The 16,447-nt window shown below is 38.6% G+C and overlaps 2 protein-coding genes across 2 annotated transcripts in view; one reads left to right on the forward strand and one right to left on the reverse strand.

Moving 5' to 3' along the window:
- Nucleotides 1-629: 629 nt before the first annotated feature.
- Nucleotides 630-7,371, forward strand: LOC143299439 (testis-expressed protein 264-like). The gene is made up of 3 exons (XM_076612635.1): nt 630-927; nt 1,884-2,105; nt 2,517-7,371. Exons 1-3 carry the CDS (start codon nt 667-669, stop codon nt 2,931-2,933), a joined length of 900 nt encoding a protein of 299 aa, XP_076468750.1. The 5' UTR covers nt 630-666; the 3' UTR covers nt 2,934-7,371.
- A 3,047-nt stretch (nt 7,372-10,418) lies between these two features.
- Nucleotides 10,419-16,447, reverse strand: part of LOC143299624 (mRNA-decapping enzyme 1A-like) — a 34,334-nt gene continuing 28,305 nt past the window's right edge. The window contains exons 10-12 of the mRNA XM_076612917.1: nt 15,795-15,915; nt 15,226-15,356; nt 10,419-14,711 (exon numbers count right to left, since the gene is read on the reverse strand). Coding sequence (XP_076469032.1) covers nt 14,622-14,711; nt 15,226-15,356; nt 15,795-15,915 — 342 coding nt within the window. The 3' untranslated portion in view covers nt 10,419-14,621. The remainder of the gene's footprint in view (nt 14,712-15,225; nt 15,357-15,794; nt 15,916-16,447) is intronic.

The following is a 16,447-nucleotide window of genomic DNA, read 5'->3' on the forward strand; positions in this document are numbered from 1 at the left end:
ATGCGGAGAAAACGAAAGTAGCTATGTCCCTGTTTTCGTCCAAGCCCGGCGTGTGTGTGTGTGTGTGTGTGTGTGTGTGTTAATTTCTATCCCCCTTTATCTGTATGTCTCCATCTCTTTTCTCTGTCTCCTGTATGCCTTCCTCACTTCGTCAGTTCCCACATTGTCTATGCAGGTTTTTAACATTCGTGTCGATCGTTCTCCTTGTATTCTTGTCAGTTTACATGTACTGTTTCTGTCTCCCGTTCTGTTTTCCCGTCTCCCTTCAGTCTCTGTGACCACTCGTCTCCCCTGTGGAAACTGATACTTGTCTCTATGACTCAAAAGAGTTAATGGGGATTAACAAACTCTGAAACTCTCCAATGTGTGCATGGTCCGTCTCGCTTCAGTTCTTAGTTTTTCCCTGTGTCCACACGCCCCGCTGTTCTGGGTCTCTTTCTCTCCCCCAGTTTCACATCTCAACAGTCTCCACAGTCTGTGTCTCTCGCCACGGTTCTCTTTGTCTAACCGTCGACGGGAAATATTATGTAACACTACAAGCATGTCAAATTATGTCACAAACTCCCCACGCATGCGTCGAGGCCTCCTATAAAGAAACTCAAACCGCGAATACCACAAAGGGACGCGACTTGGAACAAGATCAGCTGATTTCCTGAACAACACAAAATGGAGACTGTTTTGTTGATCAGTGGAGGCTTTTTAGCTTTAGTGTTGGGTCTGTTAGCAACTCTAATCATCCTTCTGATGTATTCAGGCATGTGTCATCGTGTTGTAATTGGAGCAGGCAGTTCTCCCATCGACCGGGTGGTGATAGCTTACAAGTTTGCCAGAGGTCCGTATAAATGCGTGGGGCCATTGTTCAAACAAGTCTGCAAAATTGCCCCTGGAAACAAAACCCTAGGGATCTTCTATGATGATCCGTTCAAGGTATGTTTATAGGGACAAACTGCACCTCTAACTGAATGATATGGTTCATATAAACAGTCTTAATGTTGAACGTAAAGTAAACTAACCAGTTCCGCAAGTTTTTTTTTACAAACCGTATCATAGTTTCAGTTTCAGTATCATAAATTTGTGGAATAACCTTTCCTATGACACCATCAGTGCACCATCGGTAAACGCCTTCAAAAATCACGTTGACAAAAAGTTTAAGTGTATTTTCCACAGAGTTAAATCTTTATTGAGCTGTAGATAAATGTAGTATACAATATGCCTGATTTAAACAAGGGTCTGTTCACAACAAGTGATCCAAAAGCACATAAATGGACACTGATTATGAGGGCAAAAGGCTTTTAGCCTATGGCCAAACATTTCTGTGATTCTGAATTCATTGCAATGTCAAGTTCATCAGTCCTTCATCATTCATGTTGATTGATTAATGTTTCGTGACTGAATCCGCATCAAAACTGAGTATAATGACGTACAAAATAAGAGTTGAAATCCACAACAGCTACTAGTAATGGTAATATAGGTTCATAAATATGCGCAAATATTGCGGTGAAACAGGTACCTGAATTTAGGATGCTAAAATAGGAGTTTACCTTATCGTTTAAGTACTTTAACTTTAAGATAATAACGATTACAATTAAGATCGGTTCAATTCCAGTGTCAGAGATTTTTCGATCTCCCACAGTCCCAGGTCAGTGGATAGAGTAGAGTGTGTACACGCACACACACGCACACACACACACACACACACACACACACACACATACATATATATATATTCTATTTTATTCACCCGTTTTCAACTTTTTCTGCCTTTGAAACAAGAGAGAACAAGTGAAGAGAAGTGGATATTGCCCTACTTTTACAGTTTTAGTTTTAGAGTACAGGGCAAGAAAAATAGATATCGCCTTACTTTTAGTTTTACATTGTAACAGGTGGAAGCAGAGAGACTGCGTTACGTGGTGGGCTGTGTCCTGGCTGAAGGGACAGAGGAGTTGGATGCAGATTTGGTGAAGAAGTTTGAGGCTGAAGGGTTCCAGACCTTTGTGCTGCCTCGGGTGGAGAATGTGGTGCACACCTCCTTCCCTTTCATCACCACCCTGTCCATCTTCATCGCTGTGCAGAAGGTCTACCCCAAGATGATGAGCTATGTCAAAGTAAGTGAATTATACAGACAAATGAGTATTTTTGATTTATGTTCTTTGTTGTCTAAAGCTTAATTCAGTTTAAGATAAAGATTGTGGTTGTAGTAGAGTTAAGTTTGGCATTCTTTGTGTAATAGGCTTGCGAGATATGAAATGTCAGTGATGCGTTCTTGCTTTCTATGTTTGTTAGTGTGTGGGAATCTAAATGTTTCATTAATTGTGTGTTTGTGTGCGTGTGTTGTTGTTTTCTCAGATTAAATAAGATGTGCTCCACTTCTGAACAACTCTCCCCAGATCCCATTTTCATATTAATCATAATGTATGATTGTCTTTCTATGCATTCCAGGAGACAGTCTTATATATTCACAGGAGTGCTCACTGAATAGACCAAAGCAATAATCTTTGTGTTGACTGTTTGCACAGGAACATGGTCTGTGTGCCCACCCTTGTCTGGAAGTGTATGAAGACAAAACCATCTATTTCTTGGCACCCCTGTCACAGCAGACAGAGTTCTACGTTCCTGAAGCTTTGCAACGCTTTGAAGGAGAAGAGCCTTACGAAGGAGAAGAGCCTTACGAATCATACTCTTCTGATGACTCAAACCAAGACCTGTCCCAAAGCAACATCACAGTCTCCACGGAAGATGAGAGCCAGACAGAGGTCAGTTACCAGGAAACTTCCCAGGAAGTTGAGGAACAGGCCTCTTTCAGCCAGCAGCAGAATGTGGAAACCTTAACAACAGCACCACATCATGGCGAGGAGATTGGTACCGACGACGAATCTACTTCATCCTTTGAAGAAATTAAACCTGAAGATGTGAAAGGCAGTCATATTTTGTAATCACTTGTCATTTCCATTCATGATTAAGATATTTAAAAAAAAAAAAGATTTTTATAAGGCATGGAAGATGAGCAGTTTGGTAATTTTTACAGTCTGTACAGTCATTCTGGTTAGTGTTTGCTTCAACATAGTCAACAGGAAATTGATCTCTCAGACTGTGTTCCATGAGCAATCTTAGCACTGCGTAGCAGAATTGAGTGTGCTTTTCATGGAGAATTTTCCTCGTCTACTATTGTTTTGTTTTTTTATTGTTTTTTTTATTGTTTTTTTTTTACTATAGTTCCATAGTTCTTTCAAATTCTAAACATGAAGCAAACTTTGCACTATAAAGATCACTTTGCAACCAAGCCCATTTTTTAATGAAATTGTTGACACCAATATTGATGTATAAGACTAATATATGTATAAAAATAGCTGACATTTTGAGAACTTTTTATGCTGTAAGGAACATGATTTTCTCACATATAATTTGTACATTTTATATTGTACATTTTATATTGTATTGATTTTTTTTCGTATAATTTTGAGGATCAGGAGGCAAAAGAGAGATATGTTTAACATTGATAGCAACAAATAAGTTCTAAAATTCTATGTCCAACAAATGTGCACAATACCCAATGAATGGTTTGAGTAAATGTGCCTTTGTTTAACAATTAGGAACAATACCTGTTTGCTGTTCAACTTCCATAAGTTCCTTATTCTTTTCAAGAACAGTGTTAATGATAAATTTGACAAAGTGGGTGTATGATTTTTGTGAAAGTTTCATAATTTGTAAGATCACTGAGAAGAATATTTATAGTCAGCAATTGATATGCTGATAAAGATGACCAGAAAAGACTTTGATTGATTGATTGATGTGGATACTTTTATAGCGCCTATCCTCGGTCAGAGACCAAGCTCTAAGCGCTTTACATACACGGGGACATTTGCACCACAGGCTGCCTACCTGGGTAGAGCCGACTGACGGCTGCCACTGGGCGCTCATCATTCGTTTCCTGTGTCATTCAATCAGATTTCAGACGCACACACATACACACTCAGACAGACATGTAACATTTTAAGTGTATGACCGTTTGTTTTTTATTTACCCTGCCATGTAGGCAGCCATACTCCATTTTCGTGGGTGTGCATGCTGGGTATATTCTTGTTTCCATAACCCACCGAACGCTGACATGGATTACAGGATCTTTAACGTGTGTATTTGATCTTCTGCGTGCGCATACACACGAAGGGGATTCAGGCACTAGCAGGTCTGCACATATATTGACCTGGGAGATCGGAAAAATCTCCACCCTTTACCCACCAGGTGCACCGAGATTCGAACCCAGGACCCGCAGATTGAAAGTCCAGCGCTTTAACCATTCGGCTATTGCACCAGTCAGAGGAACAGAGTAACATCTATTGAAAAATACTTGGTGATCTTGAGCCATGTTCTGGATGACTCTTTGGAACAGCAGAATTGTTGTTTTCACCTGTCATCTGATTTGTTTTCCTTGTGTTTGATTGCATTATTTGATGATTTCTTTGCATTATGCGGTTCATTTATTTGACTACTTGGTGAAAAGGGTTGTGGGATGTCCATGTTTTAACATTTTTATTCGTTGTCTCGTGTGTGAACTTTCAGTAAAAAAAATTTTGCTGTTGGATTTGTTTTGCAGTATACTAACCCATGAAATCATGAAGCTGAAGGAAGAATGTAAAACTAAGAAGTTACAATATATTAATTTTTTTCGTGTTTTGAAAAGATGTTTTAATTACACATACTTAACCGTGACCCAACTAGTGCAGACTCCGGCAAGGGTCTGACATTCCTGTCCTGTGCAAACTAATATCCGCCAATGCGGAGAAAACGAAACTACGGCCGATAACCTCCCAGAAGTAGGTAACCTCCCCTTTGTCCCGCTGGCTAGCGCCCTCTTTTTCCGGCAGCCATCATGACTCCTGTTCCTATGCTCTTCATACGGCTAAGTCCTTTTATGTACTTATTGGTTATCCCCAAATCTGCATTCAAGTAAACTGGTATCTTTGACATTGTTGATGTGGGACCCAGAGGTATCGGAATGGGGCAGTCATTAGAACTCCTAGCAGGTGGGCAGAAGAGTCCAGACTGTTGTGCACAGGTACACACAAACAGTCACTGTGACAGTGTATTATCAGCCTCACATCATTTTCTTACTTAAAATTTTCTATTTCTTGAGGTAAGTTTTTGAAATAATGGGCCATGAAATCTTCCATAAAGATTCAGGACTGCATGGATTATGTTCACTCCTTGTTTTCAGCTCCACAGTTTTGGGGGTTGAAGGGATAAATTATTTCTATATCACGGTGACTGTCAGTGCCACTCACACACAGTGCCCACAGCTAATGCAAATCGAGAGAGAGATTTACCAAAGAGGCCATCTGGGGAAAAAAAAAGTTAAGAGTTGACATTAATCAAATGGAAATTTGTCTGAAAAGGGCAGTCAATTTTTCTCTGGTCTGGACCTAAGTGTTTTGCTGCTGGATAAATTCTGGGCTGGGCTTGTTAATGATGAAAATAGTTTTATATTGTTTTGATCTGTATTTCAGGTATCAATATTTTTTGCTGTTACATAATTTGGTGGTCATTATTATCGTAGTAAGATTGGGGATTATGCTTTGGTGGGAGACGCAACTGTTTTTATCAGTGGTTTTTGTACTGGTGTGCTAGGATACTGTCCAAACAGTCCATGATTGATGCTGTCCACACGATCCATTATTGTTTCATCAATGTAGCTCATTATCAGTATTTCTGTACTGTTTTGATTTTCTTTTTTCCCTTATTTTTCTTTTTCTGGCTGCGAATGGTCAGGCGGGGTAATGTTTTTGCTGCATTACCATGACACGGGTTGGTTCACCTTGGTGCTTGTTTTCATTCAGGGGGACTGTTGACGAGGCCGGTGCCGTTTTCACATTGTGTTCAGATATTCCTTACTTTATAAATGACCTACTACTTAACTGATGAGTGTGTAACCTTTTTTTTTTTTTTTTTTTACTGAAACTTTTTTGCGATGCAGAAGTGGTGTACTCTGCCTGAACAATTTCTAGATGTTTTTGACTTTGCTTCTTGTTCTCATCTTAGTGTGTTTTTGACTTTTCTTCTGTACTTACCTTATATGACACAGTGAATGTTTTTGACTTTGTTCTTGTCGTTGTATCAGTGTATGTTTTTTTTACTTTTATTCTTGTACTCATATTTGTGTATGCTTTTTACTTTTCTTTTTGTTTCATGTTTGTGTATCCACAAATACAATTGCACACTTCACATACAATGTTACAGTTTTTCATGGTGGATGTGATGTTAGATTTATCAACACTGAGCTCAGTTTGAGGAGGGGGGTGGGGTGGGGGTGGGGGGGTGTCTTAATGGACCAGTCACATTCATTTCATTTGTTAAGTTTTTCACAGTTTCAAGTATAAACAGTCATAGATCAGCTGAATATATCTGCCACTTTGTTCGTGAGAAGTTAGAGATGTGAAAGAATTTATTAAAAAAAAAAAAAATTAAAAAAAAAAATTAAAAATTGGTGCATCGTCCGCATACATCGTCCAGTTCTATACCTGAAAATCAGAAATGTCCAGGTTACATCAGATTATGAAAAAGTTTGTATTAAAGATGTGCTTGAAAATGATTTGTCCACAAAACTTCACGAAAATGGAAATCACATTTTTGGTCATTGCTCACGTACATACTCATGTAGGATTTTGGGCTCATGTCAGTGAACAGTTTATGTAATTCTTGTTGAATATGAAACTTCCATGGACTTCTTCCAGTATATTATATTCTGGCATAATACTGTGCTGGTATTGTTGCTGTTGCTTACATGTTACCAAGGAACATATCAATGTGTCTTGTTTTTTTTGTTGTTTATTTTTTTTATTTGATGGGGAACAATATGATTTATACTAACATCAACTGTTTTATTGTTGTTGTTGTTTTTAATTTGAAAATTATTTTTTGTTTTGGTACAAACAGATTTATAAGAACAGAAGATATTTTTTCCCATGACAGTCAGGCTGGTGAGATTTTTTTTTTACTGCGATTTTCATATTCATATTTAAAAATTCTTTGTAAATATTTTTATCATTAAAAAAAAAAAGGAAAAAAGATTGTTTATTTAACAGGCTGAAAAATGTCACTATCGTGTGGACTTTGTTGTACCTTGTCATGATAATGGAAAAAGCTGGAAAAGGCTTTGTCAATATCTGTACAATAATAAGTTGGTGTTAACAGACATTAGCAGTTCCTGAGAAGATGGCAGTTCGCCTAACTTACAAAGAGACACAGACACATGTTTGGTCCTGTAGACAAATGTGTCATGGTGATTATATTATAAGACTGACTTTCTCAATTTGTGTGAGCCAAAATATCGTCTTTTAAGAGAATTTTTTATTTTATTTTTTAAAAATATTTTTTAAAGGTTTTCTTTTCACAGATGCCAAGGTTTCACCCTAAGCTAAGGGGGCAGATGCCAGTGTTGATAAGGTCATCACTGTGGTGACATATGTAGTGTGATGCAATGGGTAATCCTGTTTTATAGAAACATGTTTGTAAATGGAAATCATGTGTTGAATTTGCTGTAAAGCCTGTCCGATGAAGAATGAATCTGCTTGTATAGTGCTTGAGCTTGCCAGATACATGTTCAGAATGTACCGGTGACGTCATTCCTTTCAGTTAGAATTGCCATTTACCATTCTGTCTCTTTTAGTTTTGAAAAAAAAAAAAAAAAAATTATCAGCATTTTGAACAAAGTCGATACACCAGTGTTTAGTATATCGTAAAACCACTATCTGTGATACAGTCAGTCATTACTTTATGAGTGCATTGCTCTTAAATTTCCTTTCTATAAACACTTTACATGGGCTCCTCATTTTCTGTGAAGAGATACTAGTAATTGACAGGAATAAGTTGAACCTCCACACACACAATTCAAGGAAACAAAATCATGCACATGTATGCAATACACACAGAACAATCTCATGGACTGGTCAAGTGAAATGTTTTCACACACATGAATGTATGTACCTGCATGCAGTCACATACTCGTTGACGGGAAACGATTGTTCCAATTCATCTCTGAGGTAGGAAATGTTCTCACTCCCTCAGTTTTCAGCTGTTGTATTCAGTAATTTTTGAAAAGATGGATCAGGTTTGCCTTTCTTTTGTTCTTAATCTCCACACTTCCCTCGGCCCATTCTCTGAACTGAATATGTTGTTCAAGAATGAAAGGATCTTCCAGGCGGTGATGACATGAACAAATAAAAATGTCCTTGGTCTTCTGTTCACAGCTTGTATGTTTTCTTTGTACAAGTCATGTATTTCTGAGCTGATCACAGTGAAATTTAACCTCTTGTTCGTTTGCTTTTTTAATCGTGTACTTTTTCTCATGTTTGTTTCTTTTTTTAATCATGTACTTTTTTATTATCTTCATGGAAATCCATTTTCAATGTACCTTTTTATATATATGTATATATTGAATGCTTTCAGCCAACTGTCACAAGATTTAAATATTAATACCTCACACCATTTCTTGCCCAAGCCATAATTTTACCTAAATTAGCCAAGCTTTTATCATTTTTTCCCACCCTTTTCCCCAATTTATCAGAAATGACATAAAATTTTCTCATTTACTGCACACTGTAAAATCATTGTGAGCATTGCTCCTGCTAGGGTCAGTCATTGGCGTTTTGGGGACATAAGCATTCAGCGCTATATCAGGGCATGCTTTTGAGCTACCGTCAAAAGTTGAGCTTTCAGGCTGTAGACTAGCCCCTCACCTGCGGTGCTGAGCAGGACAGCTGTCTGCTGGACCTCTGCACCTTCAGAATCCCAGGCTGAGAGCACTGTACACGACTGCAGCATGTCATTCAGCACCATGGGAAACATATAGTAATTTAAAAAAAAAATAAAAAAATCGAGACTCATTTTCAGTCTTATCTGCCGACGCCTTGCAGCCTGTTCAGCCAGCTCAGGTCAGGGAGGACAGTGACTGGGGCAGCAAAGGGTGGTGGGGGCCCAGTAAGGGTGAAAGGTTTATGGACGAAAAGAGCCATGACACCTCCCTGTACCTAAAGAACAATCAGCATTTGTCCTGGGCTGGCTTTCTGATTATTGCTTTTGTTCAGTTGTCCTTCATCTGACGAACGAGAAGAAAGTAGTAGTTGTTCAGTTGCCCACCATAGTTTTGCAGTTAAAAAACTGGGTCTTCATTAACCTCCCCCCAACCCCCACAATATGGGCTGAAGACCAGAAGAAAAGCAACTTGTTTCATTTGACTTATTACTATTGGAGATTTTTCACATCATAGATTAAAGTCCATGTCTTGCATTCTGTGAACAGAAACTATCCTTTTTTTTAACTTCTTTCATGGATACACCATAGTCTTTGAAAATGATGTCTGCATTTCCCCCCAAAAAATTAAACTCATAACAGTTGTTACATATGTCGCTCATATGCTCCTTGATTAAACAAGTTTTTGTTCTTCCTCATTTTAAAACTGTCAAACTGACAACCATATATAACCTTTTTCATTTTAGCAAATTTTCTAAAATGTTGTTGACTTGTGCCGGTTGGTTTGAAAATAAATGATAATAATGTAAATGTGGTATTTCATGTGTGTGTTTACCTGCATGTGTGTTTACACAATTCAAATCAGTATACATGAAATAAACAGTGTTCATAATTATACGCAAATACAGGCAGATGTCATGCATAGAAACTTGATTCATTACAACTGATCAAAACTAAACTGATGACTCACTTTTTTCTCTCTCTTAAACCTTCATCACAAACCAGTTTGAATAAAACCTTGAAAGTGCCACTTTTTGATCTATCGCTACAGGAGCCACATTATAAAATACCAGGAGATTGAAGTTCTACAATCTGTTACAACTGTCTGATAAAACATTATCCCTGACAGCTTCATGATCAGAAAAGGCTGATTTTCTGAACTGGCGAATGTCAAGAGTTTATTTTGACCAATGAGTCGCGAGGAAAGTCTGGTTCTCTTTGGATCTTCAAATGAACAGGAATGGAAATTAACAGCAAAATTGCTGGAGTCACAAAAACTTGAAAAATGTACCACAATGAAAAAGTATACATTACAATAATACATTAATGATTATTTTATATTCTGGCGAGTCCTTTTTTGGACAGGCACACTTTGTATCTTGGTAAATATCCAACCACTCATTTAAAACACACAAGTTAACACACAATACTGACCAAGCTTTCTGCCCATTTCATGTCTTGACTGCTTTCTGTTATAAAAGTTACAGACTGTGCTGGTCACAGTGATTAACTCAAAGTATCATGAATATAAAGTTGTCTTGACTGCTTTCTGTTATAAAAGTTACAGACTGTGCTGGTCACAATGATTAACTCAAAGTATCATGAATATAAAGTTTATTCAACATTTCACCTTCCTCTTGTTTCCAAGTCTCAAGATACACAGAAAAGACCACAGCTGAGACAAAACACTTTTATTTCTCATGCCAAAGACAATGCTTATGCAAACAATAATTTCCAAAAGGAAGTAAAACTTGCGCATTCAAATCCACTCAAAATGAAAATATTGTTTTCTGTTTGTCCTGTAGTTCATCCAGTAAAATAAATTTAAGATAACTCATTTCGAAACTGAAAACATATACTTCAGATGTGAACACAGTGGTGGTATGAAATCTAGTACACATTTCTCTCAGCTTTTGAATTCAACAAGTAAAAAAGAAGCGAGGGAAAATACACGCAAACAGAAAATCTGCTCTGAAGGGAATCTTCTCCAAGTATAAGCCAAGGCATGTGTCACTTTTCACTATGATGAAAGAAAGCTGATCTGATGTATAGAAGTCCCATGCGAGGGACACCAGTCCATGTCTGTCGTTGAAAGCACAGCACTGATCAGGGATGTAAAGTCCAGCTGACCAACAGCAGCAAGGGTTCACTCAAAATTACCGTCAACTGTTCAAAAGGGCCTTCTGCCACAATGAAATGTACACATCTTAAGTTTTCCACTCCCAACCTTCCTTTCCTCAAACCGTTAGTTACAGCGCTGTAAAATAACCTTCCTCACAGTTTCCCACAAAAAAAGGGGGGAAAAAAGAAGAAGAAAAAAAGAAGACTGTAACCACACTGAACTTAATACAGATTGTTCACTGAAATATATAAAATGATATATTTGCATACTGCATAGAAAAACATAACTGATGTTGCTGTTCAAGTATAACTGAAAATAGGATATAATTAAAAACTATGTTTATAATCATACATATCATCTGATGTTTAAATCAAGTCTTATCTCATGATGGCAATATTGTAAATTTCTCTGTGATGGTTTTCTTTCTTTCTTTTCTTGTTTTTTTATTCCTGGTTTTTTTTTTTTATAAACTCTGCAGGGTTCAACATATATATGTATTTCTTTCTCATGGCATAGTATAAAGATCAACAAGTAAAAAAGCACACAGGAACAGGCTGATCTGACGAGGAGATAAAAATCACAATGGACAAGATGTCTGTCAAGCTTATACCAGTCAGGCCCAACTGGGGAACAAAGACACAATAAACACAGGATCTTGTCCCCCTGAAAGCAGATTCCCCAGCCATAAACTGAATGGCAAATTGGAATGTGTGGTAATTGTGCAAGATCTCCCGGCCCACAACAGCACCAACTGTTCAAAATGTGCGAACTGAAAACAAGCTGGGAAGGTACAATGACAAATGTCCTGGCTCCAGCAGTTGTATCAATGGTACTGACGGAGAAACCCTTTTATCTAAAATTTTGGTTTTGTTGACTGAACAATGCAAGATTGAGTTGACAACGGATAATGGTGTGTTTGGTGAACAGGAGATCATATCAAAGTCTGCTGCATATTACTAATTTTTTCAACATTTTCTCTGAGACTTTTCTGTCATCCCTCCCCACCCACACATCCCTCCAAAACATGGATAATACCCCCACCCCCCATACCCCCACACTCTCCCCAACCCCTTTCACTATTCCAAACCACAACCAAAGCTGCGGTATCAAAACTAAGATGGTGGGACAAGCTTCTCAAAGTCAAAGCTGCTTCTGTAACGTGATGAAATCTTTTTCTTCACTTTGGGAAAAAAATTATGGTGGGGGGGGAAAGAATCTACAGGCCAAGCTACAGTACCAAACTGATGAAAATTTGCATACCACCTTCAATACTATCCTGTATGCGTTAATTCCAAAGCAATGCAGACATCATATGGTACAAAGAAACCAAGAGACAATTTGCCAAGTGTTGTTCATGGTTTGCGGATGGTTGGACGAAGTGGATTTTCACTGTTACAGCATTCACCACCACCACCAGACAATACCTTCATGCTGTGACTGCTGGGCAACAACAAAAAGTTCCTTTCTAAGTCTTATTTCGACAAGAAAAAAAGGTGGCCATGGTTGAAGGTTGTGATCTTGGATAGATCACGTGAATTTTACATGCAGCATCCCGAACAGATAATGTGAATGTAACAGATTTGCTCTATATGCTGCACTGATAAAGCAGAAATGACAAAAAACTATATTACGAAAGGACTACCTGATGTTCACAAATGAATATCATCATACAATTATGAAAACATCTCACATACCTTGGACATGCATTTCATGACCTTAAAACATCGCACATCCATAGCAATAAATCACTACTGTTAGAAATTTGAAGAGGGGTCTACTTTCTATGTATTTTTGAAACATAACACTAAGCAGAGGACCCTGTTCAACAACAAACACATCAAATCATCTGTCACCGGACAGTTTTAACAGCATTGTACATCCAAACTGCCAGTCAGCCTGAATGCTTTTTAGTGGTAAAATCTATTTACCTTAGGGGGGAAAAACAAAAACAAAAAAAACCCTGGCTAAAGTGGCCTGATAACATCCTGCAGTCTTGACATTTTGGAGTATCTCTTGTAAAATAATGAAAAAATAAAGTCAGAGTGTACATCCATTCCTTTCCTCCTAGCTGTGTTCATACAGAACACACACAGTTTACCCCCTTGGCAACAGATGGAATCTTGGCTTTCAGCCCCTCTCTCTCCTTCAAGCAGCTGAGCAGAACACCAGTTTGGATGGTGGCTGCCGATCTTTCTGTGGGTGTTTCCATGAAGAACTACTAGCTGTTGTTCAGACTGTATCTTCCCTGTGCACCAACTGAGTGGAAATGTAACCGTATCTTCAGCTGGGACTAGGAAAACATTGCTGAGTCTGTCAAGTCTGGCAATGATTAAATTTAAAGGTGCCTTCTATCACGAAAAAGAAAAAAAAAAGAAAGTAAAAAGATCAAAACCTTAACAAAAGGAGTCATTCTGCAAACTGAGGAATATACCACTTTGGGGTAATGCTTATGATGCCCTGTTAATTTATTACAACACACCACTTTGTGGTAATGCTTACGATGCCCTGTTAATTCACTACACTTTGCTACATTTACTATTGCTTGCTATGTAATTGGTTGATATATTCATCCCATGTTTGTTTTCTGTGTGCACTAACACATTATTTTACAATGCGATTCATATTTAGCAATCATCAGCAGCATATCATTAACATTCTTTATTTTATCTCCACCATATTTCCTGTGCCGGATGAAGTAGACAGGTATTGTATTGTGTCTTGAAGACCTAGTAGCCTCTCTTGTTGTGTACAGTCTTACAATCTGTACTCAGCATCTCAAAATGCCTAGTTTCCAGGGAAAACAATAAAGAAAAGACTGACAGCATGTTATTCATGAAAAAAACAAGAACTTTTTATATATTTTATAGAAATTGTTAGCTTGTAAACAAGAAAATACCCACCTACCCAACCACCAAGAAAACAACAACAACAACAACAACAACCCTAAATAACAGACACACACACACACACACAAAAATTCCCCCCTTTGACAAACCCCATACTGAGTGACGTAAAAGCTCCACCAGTGCAGTCTGGTATGGTCTGAATTTACCACACAGGTCAAAAGATGATGACAACAAAGACCAAAAAAACAGACAACAGCCACTGATCACAGGCCGTTTCCTACAAGTCAGGACAAATCAAGACAATAGCAACTGGAAGGGAAAGACTGAAACACAATATTGAGTCTCATGTGTGAAGGGTTGTCTCCATCTCTCAAAACAATATTTACTTGTCATGACACCATGGCGTATGTATTTATACATATTTTTTTGATCACCTGAAACAATCAATCACCCAAGATAAAAAGACACATTGCTTTTTTCACCTCATCTGTCAACAATAAACCTGCTTTCGTGGACATTTTAAGTTTTTCTCTGTCTTTCCCAACAACAAAGACCTATCATTTCCAAACAACACAAATGTCATTTTCCATGTCTTGAAGGAGCACACACACACACACACACTGGATGTCATCGCTTGACATGTTTCGTTCCCACATGCACAGCTCCTATAACACAGCACTCACAAATGCTCCCCACATCTCTTGCAGCATCAAGCGTACATCCTTACTTCACGCTTTTTGAGGGGATGACATGCACAGTTCCTTTCTATGTTCCCATCTTGAGCACACGTCCAGTTACAAAACCATTTTTCAATCTCTCAAAATCATTTTACCAGTCTCTTGCAATGACCTCCACACACACTGTCATTGGTCACCAATCCAATACAGTTTTCAAGCAGACAAACAATTTGGTTATCTTTTGCCGGAGCCAGTGGCCGCCAGTTGCTGTTGGAAACTGACAAGGTAGGCTTCATGCACTCTGCTGATGAAATCCTCGTCCGTCTGCAAGAATGAAGACACACAAACAAAACAATTAATCAAAAACGTCTGGGCTCACTTGACCCACATCGACACATTATCCCATCATGACACCAATACGTTATCACATCATGACATCAACACATTCAGGAGGAAGGTGGTCAAATGGTTAATACACCTATCTACCAATACAGTGTCCCTAAGGATCTAGGTTTGATTCCTGGTCTTATCCTTTCTCCCAAGTTTGACTGGAAAATAAAACTGTGCATCTAGTAATTCGGATGAGATGATAAACCAAGGTCCCATGTATAGAAGGCACTTGGTACACTGAAAAAGTACCGATGGCAAAAGAGCTGTCCTTGCAGAAGTACACAAACACATATGCATCTGCTCAAGGCATGGCTAAACGCGTTGGTTTGCGCTACTGGTCAGGCATCTGCCTTGCAGACGTGGTGTAGCATACATGGGTTTGTCCTAGAGCAGTGACACCTCACACAGAAACTAAAACTGAAACCGAAGACAACACATGTTGACTCACCCGCAGGATGTGTATCAAGGCCTGCTGTAACTGCTGTTTGGTCAGGGGAGACACCTCTGGGGGAGGGGGCGACACCACGCTGCTGGAGGCCGGTGAATGTCGTCTCAGGTTGTTCAGTTGCTCCAGCAGAGCTGATCACACAATGTGAAATAAAAACAACCATCAATATTTCATGTTTAAATTTTAGCTGGCAGAGACATCCGTCACATATTCAGTCTTTTTACACACACATACATACATACATATATACATACCAGGGCACACACACACACACACATATATATATACATATATATACACACACACACACACACACTGGAACAAAAATCAACACATACACAGAAAAAAATATAAGGTTATGATTGGTTTACACGTATGCCTGTGTACGTATCCAAATACATAAAGTGATCCGAAGATCAGCTATCTCACACACCACCCACAAACATGTCTGCACCTTCCTCTCACCCCCCGTAACCCCTCCAAACAAGTGAATGTCTGCACACATACTGCCCCCCCCCCCTCCCTCCCCAACACACACAAAGCACTGGAAGGAGGTACACAGTACACACCAGCATGGTTGAGGGCGCTGGGAGGAGGGGTGTTGGAGGATGTGGACCGTGGGGCAGCGAAGGCCATGGGTGTCAGCAGCACGTCAGGACACACCGCCCCCACACCCCCACTGCTGCTGTCCTGTCACACACACACACACACATCTACATTCATCTACAAAGAATTAATGCACACACACACACACACACTCATACACAAGCATGCGTGCATCCGTGTGCATGCACACATTCATTTACAAAACACATGCACACACACATTCATTTACAAAATACATACACACATATACATTCATTTAAAAAACACACACACATATATTCATTTACAAAACACACACACAAATACATTAATTTACACAATACAATTAGACACACTTATAAATTCAACTTGGTCTTTTCCATTGGATGTCCATGCAATATCTTGTTGATATTTACAAAATACACACAAGTCTTTTTTTCTTGTTATAAAATACTATCTTCTCAAATGTCTTAAAATATGATACTCGTTCATAAAGTAAGTTTGAAATCTCCTCTGGTACATAAGCAGTTCAAGTACAGTTATTTTCTGACTCTGTAACTTGTGATCTGCTCTTATTGTTCTGGATTTCTTTGAATTTGCCAGTATGCATACGAGAATACTGAAAAAACTGACCTGT

Source organism: Babylonia areolata, chromosome 25 (genome assembly GCF_041734735.1).
Source record: "Babylonia areolata isolate BAREFJ2019XMU chromosome 25, ASM4173473v1, whole genome shotgun sequence".
Lineage (NCBI taxonomy): Eukaryota > Metazoa > Mollusca > Gastropoda > Neogastropoda > Buccinidae > Babylonia > Babylonia areolata.

Coding starts and splice junctions, on each gene's coding strand:
- LOC143299439 (XM_076612635.1), top strand. CDS start 667: ATGGAGACTGTTTTGTTGATCAGTGGAGGCTTTTTAGCTTTAGTGTTG. Junction 928..1,883: donor TCTATGATGATCCGTTCAAG/GTATGTTTATAG, acceptor ACATTGTAACAG/GTGGAAGCAGAGAGACTGCG. Junction 2,106..2,516: donor AGATGATGAGCTATGTCAAA/GTAAGTGAATTA, acceptor CTGTTTGCACAG/GAACATGGTCTGTGTGCCCA.